Source organism: Esox lucius, chromosome 7, assembly GCF_011004845.1.
Source record: "Esox lucius isolate fEsoLuc1 chromosome 7, fEsoLuc1.pri, whole genome shotgun sequence".
NCBI classification, from domain to species: domain Eukaryota; kingdom Metazoa; phylum Chordata; class Actinopteri; order Esociformes; family Esocidae; genus Esox; species Esox lucius.
Genome location: NC_047575.1, coordinates 21,540,852 through 21,560,166, shown reverse-complemented (window position 1 = coordinate 21,560,166; position 19,315 = coordinate 21,540,852). Strand labels below are relative to the sequence as shown.

Genomic DNA, 19,315 nt, shown 5'->3' with positions numbered 1-19,315 from the left:
CTCCATGCCCAAGAGGGTTAAGGCAGTGCTGGAAAATAATGGTGGCCACACAAAATATTGACAATTTGGGCCCAATTTGGGCCCAATTTGGACATTTTCACCTGGGGGTGTAGTTTTTTTTTTTTTATGGTTGCTCTGATGCGTTAAAACTCAAGTCAAGAAAACGGGTCCCAAATGCAACCATTGGTTCGCAGTCTGGAGCCCTGACAATAGAGAATCCTATCCTATAGATCTATACAGTGCAACTGCACACTAATACAGCAAACTCAATGAAGTATTATCTTGTGTCTGTGCAGGATGCCAATTTGTCTGTGCTAGGTGGTGTGCATTTACACATCTTAGAGGGAACATAGGTTTGCTGTACCCTACCACAAGTGTTAATGTATCATATTTACATTTGGATGTTTGTCTAAGTAGCTGCAGGGATTTATTTCTGCTGTTGAAAAATGAGGAAGAAAAGGTAGCTAGGCTAATAGCTAGGAGATATGCTAATCAAACATTGACTAAATAAAGAAACGTAAAACGAAGGGAAGGTAGACAAACACATTCGCATGTGCAGAGCACAATTACCTTTACATCCATAGTGCCACACAATAAAGGTCAGGAAAAAAATAAAACAGATCTGCATCCATCAAAACAAAAAAGTGTCAAATAGTAGTAAACTAGTGATGGGCAATTCCACCATAAGTGATATTGGGACTCATTTTACACATTAACTGATGTTTTGCAATGTTTGGTTTTTGTTTGGCATACATTCGAAATGAAATAAATCCGGTCACGGTATTTTGAAATTGCTTTATGGTGGAATTGCCCTAATGCACCAGGCTACACATATATTTTACCTTGCAGTTGGGGCTTGACTTCTTGAAGACTCTGAAAAAGGACAAAGGAGAAAGAAAGCAAGACAGATTATATCAACCACATAGATATATAGCCTATATACAAATTAGACATGTTATTTTCACAACTTTGGTCTGGTGTTTTCCAGTTAGCTCTCTATCATGTCCTAGAGGTATAAGGTTACACCCAACATCCTGCATTTGGACAGGATACTCTCTCACAGCAGATAAAGGGTTTTCTTCTAACTGTGACAAAAACATCATTGAATGTGGGTGGATGGATTGGGTTTTTAAGAATAATAACAAAAAATAAATTTATATATATATATATATATATATATATATATATATATATATATATATATATATATATACATACACACATACATACACACACACAAACTAAATATCTTCGAGGTGGAAAAATGAAAAATAAAAACCTTACAATAACCTGGTGGCATAAGTGTGCACAACCTCTTATAACTGGGGATGTGGCTGTGTTCAGAATTAACAAATCACATTCAAACTCATGTTAAATAGAAGTCATGACACACCTGCCATCATTTAAAGTGACTGATTAATCACAAATAAAGTTCAGCTGTTCTAGTAGAACTGGAAATCCCTCCAAAACTGAAGAAAACTGGTCAGGGAGGCTTCCAAGAGGCCTACAGCAACATTAAAGGAACTGCAGGAATTTCTGGCAAGTACTGGCTGTGTGCTACATGTGACAATCTCCCGTATTCTTCATATGAATGGGCTATGGGGTAGTGTGGCAAGACGGAAGCCTTTTCTTACAAAGAAAAACATCCAAGCCCGGCTGACGTTTGCAAAAACAAACAAAGTCCTCCAAAAGCTTGTGGGAAAATGTGTTATGGTCTGATGAAACCAAGGTTGAACTTTTTGGCCATAATTCCAAAAAGGTATGTTTGGTGCAAAAATCAACCAAAGAACACCATACCCACAGTGAAGCATGGTGGTGGCAGCATCATGCTTTGGGACTGTTTTTCTTCAGCTGGAACCGGGGCCTTAGTCAGGGTGGAGGGAATTATGAACAGTTCCAAATACCAGGCATTTTTGGGACAAAACCTTCAGGCGTCCGTTAGAAAGCTGAAGATGAAATTCACCTTTCAGCACGACAACGACCCAAAGCACACATCCAAATCCACAAAAGCATGGCTTCACCAGAAGAACATTAACGTTCTGTAATGGCCCAGCCAGAGCCCAGACCTGAATCCAATTGAACATCTGTGGGGTGATCTGAAGAGGGCTGTGTACAGGAGATGTCCTCCCGTTAAGATGTGCCATGCTAATAGACTCCTACCCAAAAAGACAGTGCTGTTATAAAATCAAAAGCTACTTCAACAAAGTATTAGTTTAAGGGTGTGCACACTTATGCAACCAGGTTATTGTGAGTTCTTGATTTTCCCCCCTCAAATATTTCAGTTTGTTTTTCAATTGAATTGTTCCCGTTATAGGTCACATTAAAGGTGGAAAAAGTTCTGACATGATTTATCTTTGTCTCATTCTTTTACATCACAAGAACCTGGCATTTTAACAGGGGTGTGTAGACTTTTTATATCCACTGTGTATACACACACACACACACATTTAATTAATCCTTTATTTAACAAGGATAGGTTCATTGAGATTAAAAATCGCATTTCCAAGAGCATCCTGGCCAAGAATTGGCAGCCGCAAGTCGTAACATAAAATGTTTCAGTATACAATACAACAAATACAAGTACAAGTATAATCAATACAACCATAAGACAATTACACCATTATTCTGCAGATGTTGACTGAACATAATTAAAAAGTAAGGGAATCAGATTCCAAGTCCATCATCAATGAATTCAAAATGCTAAGAGAGACAAGATCTTGTAGTTTAAAATTAATTTGAAAGGTGTTCCAAGCTGATGAAGCAGAGTACATGAAGGCACGTTTCCCAAAAAAAATTCTGACCGTTGGCACAGTAATTAAAATAACATCCTGTGAGCGGAGACAGTATTCACCACATTTATTATGGATAAATGAACATAAATATAAGGGCAAAAAACCCAATATGGCTTTGTAAACAAAGGCATACCAGTGGCTAAGTCTACGGGATGCTAGGGAAGACCATCCAACTCCAACATATAAAGTGCAATGGTGTGTAAGTGCCTGACAGTTTAAGATAAATCTCAGTGCTCCATGATAAAGGGTGTCAATAGATCTCAAACACTGAGCAGAGGCATTCATAAATAAAATATCACCATAGTCCAGTATAGGCATAAAAGTTTTTTTCTGGCTTTAAGAGAAACAAGCCTTGTTCCTAAAATAAAATCCCAACTTCAACAAGTTGAAGTATATGCAGTTTAAAGGACAAGTCATCAACAATTAAAATTCCAAGATATTTATATGAAGTTACTGTCTCAATCACATTACCCTGGTAGGTAGTTATACATGGAAGATTTAGAGGTTTAGAGGTTTATTTTTTGTTTCAGAGAACAACATTTGTTTGGTTTTTTCCACATTGAGAACAAGTTTCAAGTGACACAAGGTATGTTGAACAGCATTAAAAGCAGTTTGTAAATGTTGAAAAGCATTCTCTAAGGTCAAAGCACAACAATAAATAACAGTGTCATCTGCATAAAAGTGGAGTTCAGCATTTTGTACATTTCTATCTAGATCATTTATATAAATAGTGAGCAAGAGTGGACCCAGTACAGAGCCCTGGGGTACACCATTTAGAACAAACAATGAATCAGATGCAAGCCATTAAATTGCGTGCACTGAGTTCGATTTGATAAATAGTTCGCGAACCAGGAAACAGCGTGCTGAGAAAGACCTATGCTTGATAGACTTTGCTTCAGTATAGTGGAATCTACTGTATCAAAAGCCTTTGAGAGATCGATAAAAAGTAAAACACAATGTTGTTTCTTATCCAGAGCAGTAGTAATGTAATTTAAGACCTTTATGGCTGCTGTTACTGTGCTATGCTTTTTCCTGAAGCCAGATTGACACATGGATCAGATAGAATGAGTATATAAAAACTCCTTTAACTGTTCACTAACAAGGGTTTCAAGGATTTTGGCCAAGGGTGACAGCTTCGAAATTGGCCTACAGTTATTTTAAAGTGAGGGATCACCCCCTTTAAGCAATAGTAAAACAAATGCTGACTTCAATAACTCTGGTATTTCATTACATTCCAGAGTAAGATTGAAAAAGTATTTGTCAATGTTTCAGCTATAAAATCAGCTGCCAACTTCAGAAAGCAGGGATCAAGAAGATTAGGACCTGCAGGTTTTTTTTAGATCTAGGGACTTCAGGGCTTTATGGATTTCCTGGACTGAGAATGGCTAAAAACTGAAAATCTGACCAGATATCACAGGTTCTTCAATACAAGGTAGATCAGAAACAGAAATGGAATCAAACAATTTACCAGATGGTACAAAATGTTTGTTAAAACAATTTAGCATGAGTTTTGTCATACACAGTAATCGAGTCCTTCATAATGCATAATGGCAGTTCATTAGCATGGCTATTAGCAGAAATCAACTTAATAGTTTTCCAAAACTTCTTAAGGTCATTTAAGATTTCAGTAATTACTGATAAAGAAAATACTCAGATTTGGCCTTCCTGAGCAGCAAAGAGCATTTATTACACAGCTGCCTAAATAAAAGCCAGTCAGCATCATACTACACTCACCTAAAGGATTATTAGGAACACCATACTAATACTGTGTTTGATCCCCTTTTGCCTTCAGAACTGCCTTAATTCTATGTGGTATTGATTCAACTGCTGAAAGCATTCTTTAGAAATGTTGGCCCATATTGATAGGATAGCATCTTGCAGTTGATGGAGATTTGTGGGATGCACACCCAGGGCACGAAGCTCCCGTTCCACCACATCCCAAAGATGCTCTATTGGGTTGAGATCTGGTGACTGTGTGGGCCATTTCAGTAAAGTGAACTCATTGTCATGTTCAAGAAACCAATTTGAAATGATTTGAGCTTTGTGACATGGTGCATTATCCTGCTGGAAGTAGCCATCAGAGGATGGGTACATGGTGGTCATAAAGGGATGGACATGGTCAGAAACAATGCTCAGGTAGGCCGTGGCATTTAAACGATGCCCAATTGGCACTAAGGGGCCCAAAGTGTAACCAAGAAAACATCCCCCACACCATTACACCACCACCAGCCTGCACAGTGGTAACAAGGCATGATGGATCCATGTTCTCATTCTGTTTACGCCAAATTCTGACTCTACCATCTGAATGTCTCAACAGAAAGAGACTCATCAGACCAGACAACATTCTTCCAGTCTTCAACTGTCCAATTTTGGTGACTGTCCAATTTTTTCCCTATTTGTAGTGGAGATGAGTGGTACCCGGTAGGGTCTTCTGTTGTTGTAGCCCATCCGCCTCAAGGTTGTGCGTGTTGTGGCTTCACAAATGCTTTGCTGCATACCTAGGTTGTAACGAGTGGTTATTTCAGTCAAAGTTGCTCTTCTATCAGCTTAAATCAGTCGGCCCATTCTCCTCTGACCTCTAGCATCAACAAGGCATTTTCACCCACAGGACTGCCGCATACTGGATGTTTTTCCCTTTTCACACCATTCTTTGTAAACCCTAGAAATGGTTGTGCGTGAAAATCCCAGTAACTGAGCAGATTGTGAAATACTCAGACCGGCCCGTCTGGCACCAACAACCATGCCACTCTCAAAATTGCTTATATCACCTTTCTTTCCCATTCTGACATTCAGTTTGGAGTTCAGGAGATTGTCTTGACCAGGACCACACCCCTAAATGCATTGAAGCAACTGCCATGTGATTGGTTGATTAGATAATTGCATTAATGAGAAATCCTTTAAGTGAGTGTAGATTGGCCCATACTAGATTGTGCTCTCTAACCCCCTCTGTCCGGGGGGGGGCCCCGGACAGGGCCCAACAGGCAGGAAATCAATCCACTCACATTGCCAGGCATCAACCAAAAGGGACCCACCAACCGCAACCACCCTGAATGAGGGCCAAGAATTGGCAGCAGAGAACAGCCCAATTGCACTAGTGCGCAACAGCGAGTCAACAACAAGCCAGTGACTCTTCCCCCGAAAGGCATTGGTGGGAGGGCATCCCAGTGGCGACGAGAGCCCACCTGGCAAGACAGCAAGGGTGGACAGTATCAAGCCTTCTGGTCACCTTCAAACCCCTGGGCCAGACAACACCTAATCGTAAACCGTGCTGTAGAGATTAGTTTTTAGTAGACACTTGAACGTTTGCACAGAGTTTGCATTTCCAACCTTAATTGGCAGATCATTCCACAGTAGTGGACCTATATGAAAAAAGGCCCTGACTCTAGCTGTTTGTTCAGAAATTCTAGGTACAATTAAAAGGCCTGCATCTTGCGATCGTAGGTTACGTGTAGGTATGTATGGCTGGATCATTTCAGCAAGGTAAGTAGGAGCAAGTCCATGTATTGATTTATAGGTAAACAGTAAAACCTTAAAATCAGCCCTAACCCTAACAGGCAGCCAGTGTAAGGACGCTAGTACAGGAGTAATGTGTTCAAATTTTTTTGTTCTAGTTAGGTTTCTAGCAGCCGTGTGCAGCACAATTTAAGTTAATTCATTGATTTGTCAGGGTAACCGGAAAGAAGAGCATTGCAGTAATAGTCTAGAAGTAACGAAAGCATGGATTAGTTTTTCTGCAACAGTTTTGATAGAAAGTTTCAGATGCAATGTTTCAAAGATGAAAATAAGCAACTCTTGAGACATATTTTATATGTTCATCAAAGGAGAGGTCAGGGTCAAGGGTAACGCCAAGGTTTCTTACCATTTTTTGGGATACGACCACGCAGCCTTCGAGGATCACAGATAGATCTGCTAACAACGCTCTTTGTTTCTTGGGTCCTAAAACAAGCATTTCTGTTTTTCTTGAGTTTAAGAGCAAGAAGTTCTCGGTCATCCACTTCCTAATATCTGAAACGCATGCTTCCAAAGCAGCAAATTTTGGGCCTTCTTCATGCTTTATTGAAATACAGAACTGTGTGTCTTCAGCATAACAGTGAAAATTTACATTGTGATTTCGGATTACATCGCCCAGAGGCAGCATATATAGTAAGAACAATAATGGGCCCAGAACTGAACCTTGAGGAACACCAAAGCATACCTTTGACTTGTCAGAGGATATGCCATCCACACAAACAAAGTGATCTCTTTCAGATAAATAAGATTTAAACCAGGCTAGAACATGTCCACGTTGCCCAATATGGGTTTCCAGTCTCTCTAAGAGAAGGGAGTGATCAATAGTGTCAAAAGCAGCACTAAGATCAAGAAGCAACAGGTCGGATGCAGAACCTGAGGCCATTAGAAGGTCATGTTACCTTCACGAGTGCAGTCTCAGTACTATGATGGGATCTGAAACAGGACTGGAGCATTTCATAAATGTTATTTGTCTTCCGGAAGGCATTCAGTTGTTGGGAAACACATTTTTCTAAGATTTTTTAGGGGAACAGGAGGTTCGATGTTGGCCTATAATTGATTAAAATGTTGGGATCCAGATTAGATTTTTTTTAGAAGAGGCTTAATTTAGGCTATTTTTTGTGAGTTTGGTACACATTCGGAGAAAAGGGAGCAATTTATTATGAACAACATTGGATGACCTAGCACAGGAAATAGCTGCTTAAGTAATTTTGTTGGAATCGGGTCTAGCTGACCTAGCTGGGTTTAGAACTCATTACAAATTTAGTGAATGTGTCGAGCGATACGGTATCAAAAAATCCAAGTGTCTCCATTGACACCTGGTAAGGGAGGTTCAGGACATTTTTAGGACAACTGAGATTTTGAGGACCATAACTATTTAAGGAGGAGTCAGTTATTTGTTTTCTAATGGTGATGATCTTTTCATCAAATTAGTTCATGTATTCATTAGAACTAAAGTGAAGACCCACTTGTTGAGCTTTGCTTTTTTATTAAATTTGCAACTGTATCGAAGAGACATTTTGGATTGTTTTTGTTCACCTCAATCAGGTTGGAGAAATAAGCTGATCGAGCAGACGTGAGTGATTTTCGGTATTGTAGTGTACTGTCTATCCAGGTTAATCTGAATACTTGGTGGAGCGCCACTTTTGCTCCAATTTTCTGGAGGCTTGCTTAAGTGCTCTAGTATTGTCTGTGTACCAGGGAGCAAGTTTCTTGTTGCACATTTCTTTTGTTTTTAGTGGTGATACCGGGTTTAATGTATTTCACAGTGTTGAGTTTAGATCCTCGATTTGATTGTTTACATATTTATTTACTCTGTTGTTAATGAGCGAACTTGTAAGAATATCATTTTTTTGTAGTCCGAGAATTTATAGTACGGCTTTTGAAACTCATTGTTTGCGGAGCAAGTGGATTTCTTGTTTTAATGGTAAGTGTAATAAGACAGTGATCCCATAATCCAAGATTTGGGGGGGAAATTATTAGATCTACAATATCTATTTCTCGTGACAGGACTAAATCTAAGATGTGATTGTGGCAATGTGTTGGACCTGAGACATGTTGGTTAAAACCCATTGAGTCAATTATGGCTTCAAAGGCTTTTTGAAGAGGATCATTGGACTTTTCCATATGAACATTGAAATTGCCAAAAATTAGAATACTATCTGCCATGACTACAAGATTAGACAGGAATTCTGGAAACTCATTGAGGAACATTGTGTATGGCCGGGGGGCCTATAAATAGTAGCTATGTAAAACGATTTATTGGCCTGGTTAACTTTCATGAGTAAAACTTCTAAATAATGAAAATCAGTGATGTGTTTGAGAGTAAATGTATGTTTACTGTCATAAATATCAGCAACACCCCCTCCTTTTCGGGATGCACAAGGGATATGATCCCTAGTATAGCCAGGAGGAGAGGCCTCATTTAAAGCAATGAATTAATCAGGCTTTAGCCATGTTTCAAATAAACCAATAACATCTAGTTCATGATCAGAGATTAATTTACTGCAACTGCCTTTGGAGCAAGGGATCTAACATTTAGGAGTCACATTTTGAGATGCAAGGTGATAGTTATTTTTATTTTATTTGTGACCGAGGTGGAGGAAGGCTTCATCTTAATAAGGTTGTTTTTGTTAGCACTACGTTGTTTAACTTTTCTCAGCCTGGAACGAGTCAGTGTCAATAGGCAAACCTGTACTAACTACTCTGGCTATGCTATCAACAGACTCCACTATGCTAGCAGCCTGGCTAACAGCCTGCGGCCTGACCTTCACCCTCTCTCATGGTGAGGCTATAGGAGTGAGACTCCTGTCAATGTTCCTAGATAAATGAAGAGCACCACTCCAGCTGGGATGGAGTCCGTCGCTCCTCAGCAGATCAGGCCTGGCCCTATTTCTGGGAGAGTCCCAAAAAGAAAGCCAGTTATCTACAAACTCTACCTCCTGCGACAGGCAGAACTCTGTTTTCAGCCAGCGATTGAGTTGCGCATGTCTGCTGTAGAGCTCGTCCCCACCCCTAGCTGGGAGGGGGCCAGAGACAATTACTCGATGCTGACACATCTTTCTAGCTAGTTTACACGCTGATGCTATGTTCTGCTTCGTAACCTCTGACTGGTTCATCCTAACGCCGTTGGTGCCAACGTGAATAACAATATCTCTGTACTCTCTATACTTGCCAGTTTTAGAATTTGCTAGAACCAGCCCCAGATTTGCAGCTACGTCGGTGGCTCTGCGCACCGGTAAATAGTGTATGATCGCCGGCTGATTCTTTAGTCTAATACTGCGTGTAATGGAATCGCAGATGACAAAAGTTTTTAGTTTTTCAAGGCCATCGGTAGAACATGCCTGCCGATCATTACCCTCCGAAGATGGCTCGGGCCTTGACTCCGACTCCAGTTGGTAAAACCTGTTGAAAGTCTCAGTTGGATTTAGCAACGACTCAGGTTTAACTGTTCAACTGCAATTCTTCTCAGTGACTAAGAGAAAGTTATTGCCCGGCTGCAGGAGCTGTGCCGGGGTGCTAACAAGACTATTGTTTCTTCCTGGTGGCACAGACGCACTTTATCTATTTCTACAATAACATTGACATTTGTGCCTGAAGCCGAGCCTCTAACTCTGCTATCTTTACCTGAAGACGATAGTTCTCCTCCGTGTTGTAACTACAACAATTACAGTGATAAGGCATTTTAATGATACTTAGCGATGGGTGTTCAGAGGTGAGTAATTCTGTTAATTATGTCCAAAAAGAGTCCCAGTGTAGTAAAGTTGGGTAAGAGGTCAACAGATGAAAAATATGGCATTGGTAAACTCTTAAAGTACAATTTGACCAATTAGTTTAAATAGAATAAATTAGAAAAAAGTTTGGCAAGTAGCCAGGTAGGTAACAGCAGGCAGCGTACAGCACGTCAACAATCCCACAATGCAATTGGTAAGTAGTACCTCAAAGGTAATTTGATTTTTTTTTTTTATTGTTCAATTCTGGCTTTACTGGCAGAGGGATACAGTGATCGTCAGGTTGCTTCCATCCTGAACATTTCAAAGACGGTCAAGCAACAGACATTGGTGACAACAAAGCTACAGACTGGCAGAGGGCGAAAGACTGTCCACTAACCGAGATGACCGTCAACTCATTCGAATGTCACTCAACAACCGTAGGATGACATCAAGTGACCTACAAAAAGAATGGCAAACAGCAGCTGTGGTGAAGTGCACAGTGAGGATGGTTCGAAACAGGCTCCTAGGGACAGGGCTGAAGTTGTGCAAAGCTAGAAAAAAAGACCTTCATCAATGAGAAGAAAACAAGAGCCAGGCTGAAGTTTGCAAAAGACCATAAGGATTGGACCGTAGAGGAATGGAGTAAGGTAATATTCTCTGACGAGCATCTTCTCAGCTTTGCCCAACACCTGGTCGTCTAATGGTAAGACTGAGACCTGGAGAGGCCTACAAGCCACAGTGTCTTGCACCCACTGTGAAATTTGGTGGAGGATCGGTGATGATCTGGGGATGCTTCAGCAAGTCTGGAATCGGGAAGATTGTCTTTGTGAAGGACGCATGAATCAAGCCAAGTACAAGGTTATCCTGGAAGTACACCTGCTTCCTTCTGCTTTGACAATGTTCCCCAACTCTGAGAATAGTTTTTTCCAGCAGGACAATGCTCCATGCCACACAGCCAGGTCAATCAAAGTGTGGATGGAGGACCACCAGATCAAGGCCCTGTCATGGCCAGCCCAATATTTCATTTCATGGCATAAGAACGAATTTTTTTCTTTTCATGAGAAAATAACATGCTGTATAAATGTAATTCAGGAATGAAAGAAAAAAGTAACTATCAATAGTTACAATAACTACAATAACTAAACTTTTTATCAAGTGAAAAGACGAGAGAAGTGTGGAATCTACCAGAAATAACGAATAAATGTCGTTGCTCTCAATAGATTCGAACTTAGGTCTTCCACATCAGGCACGGTCTTTAACCACTACGCCACAGCATTAAACGTTTCAGCAGTCGCTAAACTCAGTTGAGTTTAAGTTTACCTCCACCATAGCATCTAACTGAACTGTATTGCTTTGCCACTGGCCGTTTTAACAGCTTATTAGCCAGTAATAGGCTAACTAGTATCTACTAACTTCCTAGGAATAATCATAAGAATTGAGCAATTGCTAGTGAGACTGAAGATTAACTTTCCCATGCCAGAAACAGTCGCAATATAACCATATACAGTTTCAGTTAAGGCTTACTATAACGTAACTACTGTATGTTAAGCCAGCAAATGCGTTTGTCTATCCTGACCCAAAATGCATGCACGGATACGTACTTCAAAAATCCACCAGAAGCAGTTGCAATATAACCGTAAACTGTTTTATTTCAGGCTTACTATAATGTAGATACTAACGGTTTTAGCCAGCGAAGTTTTCGTCTATATGGAATAAATCATAATGCGTTCCGTTCTTCTCCTCCGTGCCAGTGGCCTTCGAGGTTGGTAATGACACCCAACAGCAGCCTGGTCCAGACCCTGTTCAAGACCCTGGTGAGGGCAACAAGCAGACAAATGAGCTTCCCTTGAATGGTTTATTACTGTTGGTGCTGTAATTCTTTGGTTGTGCAAACCCACAGTTCCACCAGCTGCCCGGGTCACTGGTCTTAGACAATCCATTGGTGAGGAAGACGAATGTTGAGGTCCTGGGCTGGCATGCAGTCTGCGGTTGATGTACTGCCAGTCTCTAAAACAACGTTGGAGGCGACTTGAATGAACATTAAATTCGGTAACAACAGCCCTGATGGAGATTCCTATAGACAGCATGCGGAATGCACGCTCCCTCAAAACTTATTTATAATGCGTGAAAAAGCTGTGCATTGTAGAATGAACTGTTATAGGTAATGATCATGCGGCTTCTTGACATGCAAACAAACATGTGCACAACATTTGAGAAAAATAAGGTGTGGGTATGGAACATTTCTGAGATTTATTTTGGCAGATGAAACATGGGAGCACTTTTGTTGCATTCACCCCCACCCAGTATAGTTAAGACTTCTACTAACATAACGCAAGAGAACAATGTAGATTGTAGAACTATAGGAGTCCTAAAGTATTGCATGCCTAAATATCACATTTCCAATGTGTCTCGTACCTTATGCCATACAAGGAAGTGCAGGCTATTTAAAAAACTCGAATTTGATTTACTGGAAAAAGCTGTTTTGCAAGGCAGTGCTTTACACCACTGTACTAGTTTCAGGCCCTCAATAGCAATGTACAGTATCTCAGAAAAGTGAGTACACCCCTTACATTTTTGCAAATATTTATAACACAAAATGTCCAAAGATGACCAAATTTAACACATCTGCTCCCCATTCACACCTGAGGCCTTGTAACACTAACGAGTCACATGGTGTTTGGGCCCAATTTGGACATTTTCACTTAGGGGTGTACTCACTTTTGTTGTCAGTGGTTTAGACATTAATGGCTATGTGTTAAGTTATTTTGAGGGGACAGCAAATGTACACTGTTATACAAGCTGTACACTTAGTACTTTAAATTGTAGCAAAGTGTCATTTCTTCAGTGTTGTCATATGAAAAGATATAATCAAATATTTACATAAATGTGAGGGGTGCACTCACTTTTGTGAGATACGGTATAAACCTGATAAATTTTTGCTATATGCAACCAAAATCATTGTGCCGTCGTGAAAATCCCACATTGCAAACCAAAAAGCTTGTATCATAAGACTAAGTTACTGTTAATAATAGTTGCAGTAAAGTATTAAAAATGTATACATTTATTTTTTTTTAAAGGATAAATATACTAATACTGTGAAAAATGTTATTAATATCGCTGAATTGTGCAATGGCCATACATTGCTGCAAGCAGCCTGCTTTCAATAAACAGGAACAAAAAAATGACAAATGGAAAACAGTTATTATTTCTAACATTCATTATTATACTGGAAAACAAACACGACTCAGGCTAAAAAGGAATAGTAAGCCTATAATTATCTTTAGGCTATAACTGCGAAGATAAGCTTCTCTTTCCCACCAACTCTGCCATTGTTTTTTTTTAAAGATTTAGGACAGAGTGCTACTGGCATGTTGACAGTTTGACAGTTTGGTCACACCCTAAAGCAGAAACTGTCAGAAAGTAGCCTAACAGGAGATAGAGTGCTCTTACCCAAATAATAAAGCTTAATATAACAAGCTTAATATAACAATGCACTTGATAGGGAAGAAAGAGTTCTGACCCAAATAACCAAGCTTAATATCACAATGAACTTGATAGGGCTAAGCCTACTAAATAACACTTTAAAAGGCATGCAAATAATTGATATCTGTGTTTTTATGTAGGCTACAAGAGCATATATAACCCAGCACTACTGAAAAAAGTCTCAGGGCTATAAAAGTGTTTTACCTTCATACCATCTCCATAGGTCTTTTTTTCGAAAAGCGATGGTGTGATAACCAATCGGGACTAGGGATGTTAATGATTAGTCGAAGATCGATTAATTGTTAATAAGAATTTGATCGACGTAGGCAATATCCGTTTAGTATTAATTGAGAACACAACGTAACTAGTTGGGCGGGGAACCATCTGAATAATTTACAGCGGTATAATCCAATGAAAGATTAAGTGAGCAAAATAAGCGTGGCTTGTGATCATTTAGATTTTGTTTTATTATCAAGTTCACTGCAAATACTATGCGTTAAAGTAACACAACGACTACGCCAATTGTTTGATTACTTGACAAACAGACATCGTCCTCTTCTCACATGAACATTACATCAATGTTCACTAGAAACAACTGCAATCAACAACAGGCAGAGGATAACAAGAGATTTGCCAGGAAAGAGAGATGATTCCAATAAATATTATTGACGGTGACGATTTTATGCGGTTAATGAATTAACCGGGATATAGCATTCCATTGCGAGGCAGAGTCACCGGCAGCATAGAAAGGCAATACTGAGATCAACTAAATTTCTGCAAGATATTCTACCACCGCTGGATCAAAATCCAACGGACTGGTGGAAGGTAGGCCAAATGAAGGAAGATTCCCCCAGCAATACATGCGCATCTCCGCGACATCAGTGCCATCCAAGCCGGTGTTTTCACCTGCTGGACAAAGTTGTAATACCTTGAATTCCTAAAATCAGAAACAAGCTATAGTGATCACACTCACTCAGCTTATATTCAGTTAGATTGTCTTCTTGCTTCCAAAAAGGAGTAACACTCTAAACTCACAGAGAATGTTACCAGCAAAAGTGTTTTTTAAGTACAAATGTAAATTTTCTATCAGATATATTTTTTGGATACTGTCCTGAGATCAAACATCTACAATGAGGAAAAAAATTATTTTATCCCCTGCTGATTTTGTACGTTTGCCCACTGACCAAGAAATGATCAGTCTATAATTTTAATGGTTTATTTGAACAGTGAGAGACAGAATAACAACAACAAAATCCAGAAAAACACGTCAGAAATTTAATAAATTGATTTGCATTTTAATGAGTGAAATACGCATTTGATACCTCTGCAAAACATGACTTAGTACTTGGTGGCAAAACCCTTGTTTGGCAATCACAACTACAAGAGTCCCCGCCCCGTCTCTTGCTGGGAATGTTGCCCTTCTACTCATTCATTTTGATTTTCATATTAAAACTTTTGTTGTTTCCTACCCATTATATAATTTATATGCATTTAAAATTTGACGACTTCCCCTCTTTGTCATGTAGTGTGAAAAAACGTAATTATATATTTTTTTAAAGACATGAATATTCACAATAAGGTGAATGATAAATTATATTTTTCATTTAGAGTATTTGATCAAATAATGATGTATGCTTTAGACATGTTTCAACCGTCCCTGGCATGTGTTACAACCGTCCCTGTACACTGGGACGGTTCTAACAGTGGAGTGACTGTATTTAAATACATTTTGCAAACTGAACATATTTTATAAAAACCCTTAAATACATTGTTTCAGTAGTTGACATATTGAAGTTGATAATAATAGCAAATTTGCCATTCCAATGCAAATGGTTTTTGATTTATTGGGAAAATTGCAAAATGCGTTACAACTGTCCCTAATCTCACCTACCCCCATGTGCTCGTGACACGCCCCTGAGCATTTTTGAAATTAAAAATCAATAGGCTTGCTTGGAAATCAGATCAGCTTGCCGTCATTTAGTAATCAGAGTCCAAAGACTTCATTTTAAGTTGTTTTTTAATAAAGAAAAAAACGTTTCTGGTTTTTGGGGATCGTTTGTTTATATTTGATATGGCTGTATAAACTATTTATAGTATATCTGCAGAGCGCGTTGTTGGCCTCATTTAAAATGTAGTAGGCATACTCATCCAAAAACTGAGTCCGAATTATAGTTTATTTTTAAATACAGGTATAAGCTTAAAATGAAATTTTTCATTGATCTTTTAACTATTTCTGTTTTAAAATATATCGTTTCCGTTTTTAATGGAGAAAGGAGGTATAATAGCATTGCACTCGTTTTCATCTACATGGTGTCAAATACGTCCACGTCTTGTAAAAACAAAGATTTTATTTATGAAAAAAAATTACACATTTGAGATTTTGCATCATAGAAATGTTTTAATAAGATGAATTGGTTGATTGATCTTTGACGATGTCGACCGTCGATTAAGGAAAAATGTGCAACTCTAATCGGGACACATCATGCCGTATGTGCATGCTCGGCTGCTTTGAAGTTACAACCCTGTTTCCAAAAAAGTTGGGACACGTAAAACACCAATTAAAACAGAATGCAATGATGTACAAATCATTTATTATAATATTTAATTGAAAATAGTAAGTTAACCTCAAATAGCATATATAAACTGTATGGCTTTTGCCACTGGCCGTTTTATCCGCTTATTAGCCAGTAATAGGCTTACTACTATCTACTAACTAATTGGAATAGTCTTAAGAATTGAGTAAGCTAGCGAGACTGAAGATTAAATGTTCCCTGCCTAAGCTATTTCATTTCATGGCACAAAAACATTGTTTTTCTTTCATTCGTGAATGACATTGATACAATAACTTTCAATACAGGTGACGATAAATTATTTTCACGTCAATCGTGGAAACCCCTACTCTTTTACTGCCCAAGGGGTTTTGATAAAGCCTATACTACCCCCAGAAGCACGCACGGATGCTGCATAACTGTAAACAGTTTTACTTTAGGCTTACTATAATGTAGCTACTGAATGTTGTAGCCAGCGAAGTTTCTGTCTATCCGGAACAAATCCTAATGCGTATTTTGTTTTGACTATGAGGAGATTCAAACGCGGTCTGCTTCTCTAACCACTATGCTATTTAACAAGGGGTTAGTATCAGTCAGTCAGTCAGAAAGATACATTAGCTCTTCTTGGCCAGCTCTGCTCATATAGTCTCAGTTTTAACATTTGATATGTCATTATTTGTTCTATTGTCTATTGAATATAGGGTTTAAATGATTTGCACATCATTGCACTCTGTTTTTATTCACATTTTACACAGCATCAGTTGGTTGGGAAATGGGGTTGTAAAACAAATTGCTAAATAACGTTTTATGTTTTAACATCATAAGTAGAGACATTTAGGATCTACAAAGACACAAGCAAGCAGAATCTGACAAAAATGCTTATTTACATTAAATTATACGGAAGTATACATATATCGCCTATAGTCAAGTGATTAACATTTCTCCCAAAACACCCAATGAGCAACATGGTCTAGGCGTGCAGACTGTCGCGAGGTGTCCAATTTCACTTCCATCATTATATTCAACTTTTTCCATGCCCTCTTGTTGCCTCCCACGCTTAACTTCGCTCACTCTTCACCCCTTGGCTCCACCTACGTAGCGTTCTACCATTGACAATTTATTGAAACTCTGCTTTGAGGACTGCAAAAGTCGTCAAAACAGACTACAAAAGTCGTGTTTGAATGTTATATTAGGATATTCCCTTTGCACATGAAACCAAAATGAATCTAAATAAAGTTGTTAGGCAATAATGCATTCTTTATAACATGTCTTAACAGCATCCGCACTGGTGTATGTGCACACAGTTTGATTTATATTATATCAGTATATTCTTTGAGTCGTACAAGTTGAGACTTCACATGCAAATGTAATATCCATAACACTGGAATTGTTCTGATACAGATCAACAACACTGCATTCTAAACTGACGGACAGCAGTGCCACCACAGAGTAGCCTAAGCTTACATATAACCTAGCCCTAAAACAGGTACTCTAAACCCCCGAATTTAGCCCAGACTCAAAAGATCAGTTACACACCAAATTCTCATCACTATGATTGGTTCACGCATTACCAAGTGGTGTACAACCCAGTATGTGAACAAGGAGGATATTAACAAATTAATCGAACAAATAGATCTCCATAGCCCACTGTAACACATTGGGGATATCTAGAATATCTTTGCATATAACACCCTCCAAGCGAAAACTCTAGAATAAGGCAATGGAGGGATAACTAAATTGTCAACTAGGAGAGGAAGCTGGATGCTTTACTCTATCCTACCAGCGTTGGGGAATATAAGCTCATTAGCAGCATATGGTAGTAAAGTTGACTTAGTATATAATTTTGAGGCAGTTTGTGTAGTAGTTACTATGGTGGATGTGTCCACGGCACAAGCCCAAGGTAAGGTGTCTTACATTCTCGGCACATGATTGGATGTCCTTGGCCTAGAGGCCTGCAGTTTCTTCATTCACGGGCCAGTGCTAAATTTCGTGCCTGCCCATAACAGCCAAATTTCCGACCCCTCAAACACAGGGCTGACCTTAAGACAAACTCACTGCTGACCCAGTTTTCTTTCATTGAAAATTAAGCATTGATTTGGACCTCACAGGAAAACCTTCAAAAACTGCCTAGTCCTGGAAATAAAATGATGTGAGGCTGTTAAGCTAGCAGCTTTTTTAAATGTATGGTGGTTAGCTAGCGTCAGACACATAACTCCCTATAGTGAAGGGATAGATGAGACTTTGAAGGTTATTGATGCCGCTGCTTCTTTCTCTTGGCATCTTAGTTGATAGCCAGGTTGTTAAGAGTTTGGCCAGCTGAGTGGCCTTCATGTGTTCAAGCACCATTGACTGCACAGCCTGTATAGAATCCTATCCCCTTACACCTCAAGGGGGATTTAAATGATGAGCAACATTCGCTGTACCCCAGGCAGGAATCAGCCTCTTCATTGAATGATTAGACTGCCCACGGAAAGCCAATCGGTAGCAAAGCACGTAGCAGTGATTTCACATCAGCATGCCCAACAATAAACAGTAATCACAAGTACACTCATCGGCCACTTCATTAGATACACCTTAACCTACTTACACTTCAAGATTCAAAGCTTTGTTCAGAGATGCCCTTCTGCTCACCATTGTTTTAGAAAGGTTATTCGAGTCTGTGGCCTTTGTCAGCTTGAATAAGTCGTGCCATTGTCCTCTGACCTCTCACATTAACCACGTGTTTCGCCCACAGAACTGCAGCTTACTGGATGTCATACAACGGTCAAAGCCATTTAAATCATTCGTTGTTCAGATTCTAAAGTTTCATGCCACAACAACTAAATCTTTTGACCATATCTGAATGTTTTGTGTTATCAAGCAGCTGACATTTTTAAGCAGTTGGTGTGTGTATTTGGTACATTATCTGGACACACTTTTGAAGTAGGTTTACATTTCGTTTGCATGAACATGTATATCTAGGCCTGCATGCATGAAATAATACTGTGTACTATTAAAACACAGGTCAAATTACATCACCCAGGGCCAAACTGATTATTATCAGTCAACTTATCACTTGTGTTAAAAGTCCATAAATGTAATATGTAGTGACTAATTTAACCAGAATTCCAAACAGCACATCAATAACGTAGATAGCCTATTTGTTCACTGTAATTATTTTAGTTGGCCAGTACTAGCTGTAGAAAGCATCGATACGAGTACCTTACCCACCACCACGGTGGCCATCATCATATCATCATCACAGTATTTAACCCCACCCTGCAGCTAACTG

General features: G+C 39.2%; 1 protein-coding gene across 2 annotated transcripts in view; it reads right to left on the bottom strand.

Moving 5' to 3' along the window:
• The window catches only part of LOC105023937 (arrestin red cell), a 38,918-nt gene that overhangs the window by 18,922 nt on the left and 681 nt on the right, over window positions 1-19,315 (bottom strand). For both annotated transcript variants that reach the window (XM_010893490.4, XM_010893489.5), the window contains exon 2: window positions 843-873. In XM_010893490.4, the coding sequence (XP_010891792.1) occupies window positions 843-873 (31 nt within the window). The remainder of the gene's footprint in view (window positions 1-842; window positions 874-19,315) is intronic.